The sequence below is a fragment of the Squalius cephalus genome (assembly GCF_949319135.1).
Source record: "Squalius cephalus genome assembly, chromosome: 13".
In the NCBI taxonomy this organism is placed as follows: domain Eukaryota; kingdom Metazoa; phylum Chordata; class Actinopteri; order Cypriniformes; family Leuciscidae; genus Squalius; species Squalius cephalus.
In genome coordinates this window covers 25,764,723-25,776,000 of record NC_137134.1, presented here as the reverse complement: position 1 = coordinate 25,776,000, position 11,278 = coordinate 25,764,723, and the positions used below count along the sequence as shown (strand labels likewise).

The window sequence follows — 11,278 nt, the reverse complement described above, 5'->3', positions numbered from 1 at the left end:
TTTGCAAATAACTTTCAATTAATTTGTACAAGGTATAAAATACAATCCACTTTAAGGATTTACAATGTTCAGGGGATTCCTAGAATAACTAATCAGCTGAATGTTACATTTGCATTGTTATAGACTCTCAAACTGCAGTATCAGAGAAGAAGGTTATAAAGCTCTGGCTTCAGCTCTGAGATCAAACCCTTCACACCTGATAGAGCTGGATCTCACAGGAAATGATCCTGGACAGTCAGGAGTGAAGGAGCTCAATGATTTACTGCAGGGTCCAAACTGTCAACTGAGGACACTGAGGTGAGACATGATGAAATTATACAAAATAAATTATATGCAGGCAAATTATTTATAGAAACATTATTTCACTAATACAATGTTACATCAAAGTAAATTCAAGATAACCCATTTCACAATTGATTTCCCCTTTATTACAATAAGTTTATTTGAGAACTGAATCGAATCCTGCTTCTTCTTCCCTTCTGCAGGTTTTTGGGTCCTGCTGCAGATGAAGCCTGTCAGTATGTTAGAGGAATTGTGGGTAAAAACCCGTTACTCCTAAGAGAGCTGAATCTGAGTGAACGTGAACTAGGAGACTCAAATATGAAGAAGCTCGCTGCTCTACTGCAAGATAAACACTGTAAACTCAACACACTGACGTGAGTATTTCACATCATTCCCCGGAACTTTCTTAGATTTTAGGGAAATTGGTTGTGTTTTCACTTGATGACAATGTGGCTGAGAACAACAGACGTAAACACATTTATCCCAGTGTCAGTGAGCAAACCAAGAGAGACATTGACACGGAAAAACCTGTTATTAAGTGAATACTTAAACTAACCAGTGGTGTGGGAGGCATCTGAATATTTGTATCAGTATACCGCTGCTATACAAATATCCATGAACCGAGTTTTGGGTACCGAAACCGGGCACCGATATGGAACCGGTAACTAAGTAACCGGTATGTAAACGGACCGAATCAAAACGCAGATTTCGGTGCCTCATTTCGGTGCCACTTTAATGCCTCAGCTGTCGGTTGAAATATTTGCCCTCTGGTTCTCCGAACCGGACGTAAGAAACATCATCACCGCATGTAATTGCTAGTTAACCCTTTGAAGCGTACGATCGTTCACACTGGTGTGCTTAATGTACAGATTGCATGATTATCAACTTCTAAATTCAAATCTGCATTTGCACATTTGCTGCAGTGCGTAATAGCGCCCATTGTGCGTTATAGATCAACTAACATGAATCATGATCATTATAAAAATTTCTTAAATGACAAAAAACATTCACTTACATGCATTTAAGAATTAAAATATCAGCCAAGGACTGACTGACATAACACAACCAATCACAGTTTGTTATTTGTTCTGCGTCATGTTTATTGTGAAAATGTAAAGTCGAGGATACAATAACAGACCGATATATTATTCATTCAAGAACTTTGTGCAAGTTTACTGCAACAATAGAGCCGCGAACGTTCTTCTTACGTTCTAAAATAACGCTCACGTTGTGCAGGACATGCAATAAGTCTGGAGAGGTGTCGTATTTGTCCAGAGAAGGCAAAAAATGTGAAAAGAATTGCTGAAATTTAAAGCTGGTTTGTAGCATACCAAGAATACAGACTACTTTTCTGTTATTAGTAGGCTACTGCAGTGTTATTATTTAGTGTTAAATTATTGTACTTGGGTTAGGTGGCTTAGGTTTTATTGTGAATATGTTATGTATTTTATATTAAATATTTACTCAAGAAAAATATATTTTTAAAGAAAAAAAAGTTCTTTATTCACCATCGTTTTGAGGCTCTCTTTTTTTTTAAGTATCGGTTCAGGCACCGTTTAGGCACCGGTACCATTTTAAAAGTATCGATTTGGCACCGGTATTGAAAAAAACCCAAACGATACCCAACCCTACGCTCAGCTGTTTTGAACTTCTTTTCACACCTCTTTTTGTTGCCTTTGGCTTGCTCAGTTGGGGATATTTTGGGGATATTTAATTTTAATTTTATCAATCAATAAATTCCATTAGAAACAAACCTTGTTGTATTAGTTTAATTTAATACTGTGAAGCTGCTTTGATACAATCTGTATTGTGAAAAGCGCTATACAAATACACTTGACTTGACTTGACTGAGCAAAGAACGACTTTTATGCTCAATATTTTTAGCCTTTATACTCAATCTGTTGTAAAGAGTTCACATTAAATTTGTGGAAAATTCTTCACATTAGTCCAGGGCTCGAGACTAACGGCGTCCTATCGTCCTGGGGACGATAGAAAATGTGTTTAGGACGAACAGAAATATTCTCCAGGACGCCTACAGGACGAAAGACATTTTTGTATGTGTGTTCATTTATTACTAGCCTATTTGGGTAACTTGCTTAGAAAATGCCAAAATTAACCGACCAAGCGCTGACTACAACGGAGCGCGTCTTCTCACGCTGTTACTATAGTTACTATCACCGGCTACTCACCCGGAGACTTGTTTCGCGGTACATCTATCACATGACTTATTTTCACAGACGAAAACGAGACGATAACTAAATAAAAACTAGTTTTGAATGACAAAAACTATGACGAAAATCTATTGACAATTTCGTCAACGAATAAAACCTAGACAAAAATGTTAGATAGTGACGATTTGGGAAGCCATCCAGTCAGAACTGATGTCCTGCATTTGTGGTAACTTAGATGCGCACATTTGTACATTTGTACTGTGACGTGCTGATCTACCCAGCGGCACACGGGTTGACATGCGCTGCATGCCTCATAAAACGTTACAAAATGTAAACATCTGAGAGAATGAGTAGAGCAGACATATAGCAGCTAGATCTGAATAAGAGTGACGACGCAAAAAAAAAAAGAGCTCTATTCGGTACGGTTCTCTGTGCGCACACACCCGACCCGAAGCGTGCATCCGTTCACACAGACAGCGCGCGAGTATGGAATTGAGCTCTCTTTCGTGTCTGAATGGACAAATACACACAACATTATGTAGAAATGTCCGTTTTGGAGAGTATTCATGTAAATTATGTCGGTTATGTCTTAAACAGTTGTGAGTGTATCGGATGTGCAGTGCATTGGATCCGCATGTCATTGGACACGACCCCGATGTCTTAAAGTGACAGTGGGTAATAAACCTAATGCGGTCTGTGTCCTTAAAATTGATCAAGCAACAAAAGAAAAAGAGAAAAGCATTCACTGCTTGTTAATAGCTTTAATAAGGATTCATTATATTTAATTCATACAAATAAATATGTCTGCTGCTTGAAAGAATGATGATATTTTTGAGATATGTAGTCACCAGTATTTATTTTTTAATCCAACCAACTCAAAAACGTTTTGAGCTGAATGTATTTTTCTCTTAATTTTCGTATATCGTTAGCCTCATAGCATAATTGCCAAAGTCATTTTTTGTTTCTTCTGGTTTTCCAAAGACATTGAAATATGACTTAGGCAATTATGCTATGAGGCTGTAAAAAAAAAAAGAAAAAAAGAAAAAAGATTAGTTCTGCATGAATACAAAAAAGCATTTAACACCAGTTATTTTTTATTAAATCTGTTTTTTACCTGTTTACAGATAACTACTTTGAATGGAGCTAAATAAATATAATAATATATATCATAAACATTTTAATGGTGTTTTTATTATGTGACTAACAGCTAACAACTATAGATGATAAAAACAAAGTAAAGAAACAACATGTTTATTTTGGGACGGTTGACATTCACTTTAGGACGGTTCAAATAGTTTTTCAGGACGGTTCCAGGACGGAGGTGAAAAAAGTTAGTCTGGAGCCCTGAGTGATGTATTTTGTTATCTGGTTAAAACAAGATAATCTTGTTTTATGTCTGTTTGTATGTTTGTTTTGAAGATGCTATAACTTAACAGAATGAAGAGTTTGTTTTACTAATTTCTCCCAATGTAGGTTAAGATATTGTGATATGACAGATGAAGGTTGTTCTGCTGTGACTTCAGCTCTGAAATCAAACCCATCACACCTGAGAGAGCTGGACCTGAGCGGGAATAAACTAGGAGACTCTGGACTGAAAAACATCTGTGATCTACTGATGAACCCACAATGCAATCTGGAGAAACTAGAGTTAGTTACATTATACTGTACAGCAGTTACATTGCAATTTAAAGTTTACTGTTTAGTTATTTATTTAAAGACAACAGGGCCCAAGATACATAACGTATAGCTCTGCACATTCTGGTATTTCCTCATTGGTCACACTTTATTATATGTTAAGTGTCTTTAACTAGAAATTAACTGTTTAATTTAAAAAGAATTGATACAATGTTATAATAGTACATGCATGTCTGCAGGAATGTTGTGAGATTTGCATCTGCTGCTACAATAAATACAAGTGACATTAAATAAATAGTTTAAAAATATTTAATGTGTCAGGCTCCTGATCACCCTGTCAGGGTTTATTTTGCAATAACAATTGGCTGGATGTACATTATCCCTTATGTATATGCCTGTAGCTCATCAATATGGTGGTCATCATAGATCTGAGCCACTGTCCTTTCTCTTTCTGTCTTCAGTTTGTGTGGATGCAGTATAAAAGAGAAACACTGTTACCTCCTGAGTTCAGCTCTTCGTTTAAACCCATCACACCTGAGAGAGCTGGACCTCAGTGGGAATGAACTAAAAAACACAAGAGTGAAGCACTTATGTGATGCACTGAAGGATTCACACTGTAAACTGGAGAGATTGAGGTGAGGAACATTCAACTACATTCCTGGGCAAAAAAAAATGGGCAAAGCCAGAAATGGCACAAATATTTAGTGTTCTTAGAATTGTCTTAACCCTTTTTAATCTCAAATCACTGGTCAGGCAATTAGCAAAAATTGCGCAAATACTGTAGAAAAAGTAACATAGCTTGGAATAGCCTTTCCCTTTGTTTTCTTTAAGTGTTTAAGCCAACTTGCAGACAGCTTTTTACAGGAAGAAGAGTCAGTGTTGATCCACTCAATGTTGTTGGCTCCAAACAGTTCATAAGTAGTTGAAAAATGTCTTCCAGGTGGTTTAAGTTTTATTTAAGACCAAATATTCACTATAGGGTTTAAATCTGGACTCTGACCGGGTCAAAACATGACCCTGATGGGCTTATTCTCAAGCCACTTCTTGGTTGTCTTTGCTATTTGGGCTGGAACTTGGGTCTTTTTGAAAAAAATCAACTTTGGAAAACTTTTCAGTTGTGGGAAGCAAGTCATTCTGTAATATTCTCCTGTACTCCAAAACATGAATTGACTTTTCACAGTGAAGAAGCTGACCTATACCGGCACCTAATCAGACTTTCCACACAATGACACATCTTCCTGGATGCTTTACTGTGGTAGAGATGTTTTTCTTATTATATTTCTCACCAGATCTTCTAAGACACCACTCTAGAGCCTCACCGTGCAACTCATGTTTCATTGCGATTCATCAATCCACAAAAATCTGCTGAACCACTCTATCAAACTTCCCATATTCTGCGAGAAACTTCATTCTGTCTTTGATGTTTTTTTCTGAAACAGCAATGGCTTTTTTAAGTAGTAAATTTGCTTAAATTTTGCTCATTTTCTGACCAATAATTTGCGGTTAAGGCCATTAAAAGCTTAGTGTTTAACTATTTTGAGGCTTAGCCTATAGTTTTTGCCCAGGAGTGTACATCCAAAAAGATGATATTTGAATGAAACATAATTAAGTGTTTGTCTCATTTCTCCCAATGTAGGTTAAGATACTGTGATATGACATATGAGTGTTGTTCTGCTCTGACTTCAGCTCTGAAATCAAACCCATCACACCTGAGAGAGCTGAACCTGAGTGGGAATAAACTTGGAGACTCTGGAGTTGAAAACATATGTGATCTACTGATGAATTCACAGTGCAGGCTGGAAATACTTGAGTTAGTAATATTACACTGTACAGCAGTTACAGTGTGGTTAAAGTTCACTGTTTAGTTATATATTTTAAGACAACAGGGCCCAAGATACTTAATGTATAGCACAGCACTTTCTTGCATTTTAACATCTGAAGATACATTGATAGTGCACAAACCTTTTTTGAGTGGAGATGGCTTCCAACATGGGTTGTAACTAGTATCCTCAAATCTTAGTTATGCTTCTTTGTTGGTTTATTGTCATATAATTAAGTTTCCAGGTGTGTGGTGCTGTATTAGTGTACTGTATGGCATTTAATCATGATAACTTGCTTGTACGTAACATGGATCTGAGCCATTGTCCTTTTTGTCTTCAGTCTGTGTGAATGCATTATTACAGAGAAACAGTGTCTCATCCTGACTTCAGCTCTGAAATCAAACCCATCAAACCTGAGAGAGCTGGACCTCAGTGGAAATAAAATAGAAAACACAGGAGTAAAGCACTTTTGTGACGTACTAAAGGATTCACATTGTAAACAGGAGAGATTGAGGTCAGTAACATTCACATTCTTTCATTATTTGTTTTATTTAAACAGGTTGTTTAGTTTAATTTTGTTTTATTTTGTTTTTCCCTGTTCCACCTGATTCCCATTCCTGGTTTCTTTCCATGGTTTCCAATTGAGTTACGCACCTGGTTCTTTTTTCGTTAATTACCATCCCTGTGTATTTAAGCCCTGAGTTCTGTCTGTTCTTTGTTTGGTGTCATTAACACTTATGTGGTGGTGTAATATTTTTTTCTGAGTTTCTTCGTGTTCATTAAAGTCTCCTTGGATCTATTTGCTTGTGTCACATGTCTTTCCTTGTGAATTATACTACACGCGCTACAACTCATGAGAGAACCCGGCATCAGAAAAAATAGAAAAGCAAAAGTAAACATGGACTTACCAGCTGTCCAGAAGACTGCCACCAAGACAGTGCCTGAGCTTAATACTGAGGGCATTTTCATCCCACTCTAGCCCTACAGAGAGTCTGACCAAGTGTGTGAGCCATCAACAACATCTGTCAAAGAGGGCATTCTTGTGGAGTATGATGGCATAGAGTGGAGTTACTCCCATGCTCCCGCCGCTGAGGGTGAGCTGTGCCCGATCCCCGGTCCCAAAATCTCATGTCACCACTGGTTCCACCCAGCTCCTTGTCTCCTTCGTTGCTGATGGTTTTGTCTAGTTTCAAGTCTCCTTCGTCACTGATGGTCCCACTCAGCCTCGAGCTGCCGAGCCTGTTACTCTACCTCATTCGGTCTAACAGTTGGCTCCACTTTGGCTCCTCGCTCCCACGGCTTACCTTGGTCCCTCCAGGTTCTGCATTGGTCAGTCCTCACTCTGCCTATCCCACGGACTTCCGGGCCTTTGGCTGTGCCTCGTGCCTCCTCCCCTTTAGCTCCGTCAGGCTTCTCCTTCCCTCCGGCTCTGTCTGGTCCTCAGTCCCACCTCTGTCCTCTGGCACCCTGGCTGTACCAGGGCCGCTTGTGACAGCAGCTCCGCCTTGGGCTCCTGGTCCTACAGTGTTGCCCGGTCCCTTCGTCTCCTCTGCTCGGCCTGGGTCTCCAACTCTCCTGGCTCCACTACTGTCAGTCGGATTCCTAAACCTACCCTGGCTCCTCCCTCCATCGGTTCCGCCATGGGCCTTCGTCAGGATGGCTCACCTCTGGGTCTCTCTCTGGCTCCTTCCTCCATAACCTCCTCGCTGGCTCCTCCCTCCATCATCTCTGCCATGGTGTTCCCATGGTGCTTACATCCAGATTTGGCAAATGTCTGAATGGCAGTGAGCGAGGACTATGATGCGGTGATGTCGATGTCTTGTTTTGGATGCAGCCATATGCAAATGTATTTGCCCATGTGACGTCACAATTCCCCCAACATCCAAACAAGATGTTTTTTGAGCTTGATTAATTAAATACTTTGTTTATAATGAGGAGGACGTTTTAATGGTACAAAGACCTCTATAGGGTGCTTTCACAATAGCACTTTTGTCATGCACCCGGGGTCCATTGATGTTACAGAGTTCGGTTTGTTTGGATGGTGTGAACACTGTCTTCCAAACTCGGGTGCGCACCCGCAAACCGTACCCGAGTCCTCTTAGAAAGGGTGTTCTGGGGTACAGTTCATGTGAACTCCGGTACGGTTCACTGCTCATATGAACACAATCAGGCTAAATTGCGGAAGTGAACTGCTATTAATGACTTATGATTTGATAAAAAGTTGTGTTTGTGTGTGTTTCACTCACTTTCCTGATGAGCGTAACTGGCGCACTGCCAACAGAGAGATGTATATCTAATTTCTGCTCACCTTCAGCATTCTTTAGAGCATTTGCAGTACATTCGCAGCAGATAGACGCAAGACTTACTGAAGCTTTGGAAACAAAACCAATGGTTCAAAAACAAAAATATAAAAGTGAGGTGAGCAACATGCTGCGCTGTCTTTACCAAGCAACGGGGTAAACAGCTGCTCTTTCGATGCAAATGCACCGCGGTCCGGACCCAAATAATATATTCTCTACACAGTCCAGCGGGGGAAGGGTGGGGAATCGAACCACGTGTGAAAGCACACTTATATGAGATCAAGGCAAAAGATCAAGGAAAATTTGATTTCTCATGTCTTGACCCCTTTAAAATCATTTCAGCAGTTGTAGTCTGTTCCAGAGTCACATAATGCTCCACTAAAACACCACACAGTATACTGCTTCTCAGATGTTTTTCTTCTTTTTACACTCAAGCAGAAAATGACTTTTATGCTGAATATCTCAGGGCCCTCATACCTAATGTCTTATAAAGAGCTTGAGTTCACATTATATTTGTGGAAAATTCTTTACCTTAGTGATGTGTGATATGTTTTGTGATCTGGTGAAATAAAGTATCTCTCCGTTTATTTGTCATTAAGATGTTGTAACTTTACAGAATAAATTGTTTCTTTCATTTCTATCTATGTAGGTTAAGATACTGCAGTATGACAGATGAAGGTTGTTCTGCTGTGACTTCAGCTCTGAAATCAAACCCATCACACCTGAGAGAGCTGGAGCTGAGTGGGAATCAACTAGGAGACTCTGGAGTGAAAAACCTCAGTGATCTACTGATGAACCCAGAATTCAACCTGGAAAAACTAGTGTTAGTATAATTATACTGTACAGCAGTTACAGTGTGATTAAAGTTTATTATGGGCTCATGATTCAGTGTGTGTATCAGTAAAGAGTAGTGAGAAAATGAGATGCGTGAGATCCTGTCAGCAGCGGCATATCTTAAAGTGACAGCAGCCAATAATTCTGTCTGTCAGTAAAGTTAACCAAAGAATAAAGGGAACAGAAAATTACTAACTGCTCTTGAATAAAGAACGCTTGTAGCTTTAATAAGGATTAATCCATATTTAATTTATGCAGTGCACACTATTTGATAACCTTATTCAATGTCTGTATATTTCATACCTGTTAGACAGGAAATGCACTGGTTAATATGATATTTATTATGGGTTTATGTGAGGTTTGTTTTAAGTTCACATAAATTAAAAATTGTTATATTTTTTGAAGCCTAATAAATGTTTAAAATTTGGGGGGAAAATCATTTGCATCGAGACATCAGTAGCTATATTAATATCAGTGATACTGGCCTTCATTCATAAAAAGATGCCATTAAGCAATTATTTAAAATATAATGTCTTTATGTTGTTTCTACATTACAGTGAAAATTGAGTCTCTCGTTATTTAATTTTATTTACACACAAAACATTAATGGCTAACATTTTTGACTTTATAAAATGATTCTCTAAAGCCTTGGCGATTGGCCCCTAAAGAAAGTAAGACATATTTTTCTTATTAGATGAAGCCTTAGTAGCCTACTATTTATTTATTTTTGGCAGAATTTATCATTATAATCAAATTATTTCCTGGATTTTGTATCAACATAGTCCCTAAATGTTTGTAAATGCAGGAAATGGGATTCAAATGGAAAACATTTTCCCCCATTTTGTGCCTCCCCCACCCCCCACTTCTCAAACCAAAGTTGCACACTTGTTTATGGTCATACAATTAGGTTTCCAGGTGTTTGGGAGTGTATTAGTGACTTTATGGCGTTTTCTCTTTCTGTCTTCAGTCTGTGTGGATGCAGTATTACAGAGAAACAGTGTCTCATCCTGACTTCAGCTTTGAAATTAAACCCATCACACCTTAGAGAGCTGTACCTCAGTGGAAATAAAATAGAAAACAAAGGAGTAAATCACTTATGTGACATACTGAAGGATTCACACTGTAAACTGGAGAGATTGAGGTCAGTAACTCACATACAAGAATCAAAATGAGAGCAAAACATTTTGACTAAAATGTGCATTTTGATTAAATATTTGTCATTGAATTTTTCTAAAATTTGAGAATTGATGTGATTATAAATAACAGTAACTGTAATGAAATCAGAGTAATGAGATAATGAGAATAATATTTGCAAAAAAATGTCATTAATAAGTTGCAGAATGTATGTGTACCTGCAGAACCTTCTACCCCTGACACATTGATCGTGCTTTTATTTTTCATGGTAAATATGACCATGCCTTAAAAAGTTACTTTCAAACTCTGGGTGAACTCTCTCTTTTTCTGTTTGTTTATTTCTTTCTAGCCTAAATGACTGTGGAATCACAGACGTTTCTTCTTTAACTCAGTCTTTGACAAACACAAAAGCACTGGAGTTTTTAAAAGAGATTGATCTGAGTAAAAATAACATAGGAGACTCAAAGGCGCAGCTCATTGACGTGCTACGAGACTCAAACTGTACACTGAGGTGAGTAAACATATTTTTGTTACAGTCATGCTAACACCACCAAACAAATTAACATAATTTGTGTTTTAACTCATATTTAAAATAACCCTTTTTTTTTTTAAATATTCTCCAAATAATGTCAGTAAAGTCAGTAACTAATCTGATTACAGGAATTTTGTTAATTTAACTTTACACCTTTTCACTCAAAAAAAAAAGTTATTAGAATTTTAAACTTGTTCTACCCAACGTTGATTATTTTCTCTTCTGATTCCCTCTTACAGCCTAGAGAGAGATCATTGGTTTAGCTGGAGAGCTGGTGTAAACCTCATTGGTAGCATTGGTGGATGGATTACATCCTTTTCTAAAGCTCAGGAACCTGTGAAATCAACAGAACAAGACCAGTGAACATCAGGTGAGGGATCATCGGAAGAGCTTTACTATAGTACTGTGTCTATGAGTATAAATTAATATGTGTGATGATGTGATGTCTGTATATCAAAATCTAAAATATACATTATATTCAAATATAAACTCTGTTGTAAACTATGAATATCAGCACACACACACACAAAAAGAAAAACTGAACTATGTTAGAACTGGGATTTTTTTTTT

General features: G+C 38.0%; 1 protein-coding gene across 1 annotated transcript in view; it reads left to right on the top strand.

Annotated features, from left to right (window-relative positions):
- LOC307169754 (uncharacterized protein) overlaps positions 1-11,278 on the top strand; it is a 293,723-nt gene that overhangs the window by 281,100 nt on the left and 1,345 nt on the right. Inside the window, exons 47-54 of the mRNA XM_079890548.1 lie at positions 3,927-4,100; positions 4,550-4,723; positions 5,725-5,898; positions 6,249-6,422; positions 8,858-9,031; positions 10,010-10,183; positions 10,526-10,687; positions 10,948-11,078. Coding sequence (XP_079746674.1) covers positions 3,927-4,100; positions 4,550-4,723; positions 5,725-5,898; positions 6,249-6,422; positions 8,858-9,031; positions 10,010-10,183; positions 10,526-10,687; positions 10,948-11,071 — 1,330 coding nt within the window. The 3' untranslated portion in view covers positions 11,072-11,078. The remainder of the gene's footprint in view (positions 1-3,926; positions 4,101-4,549; positions 4,724-5,724; positions 5,899-6,248; positions 6,423-8,857; positions 9,032-10,009; positions 10,184-10,525; positions 10,688-10,947; positions 11,079-11,278) is intronic.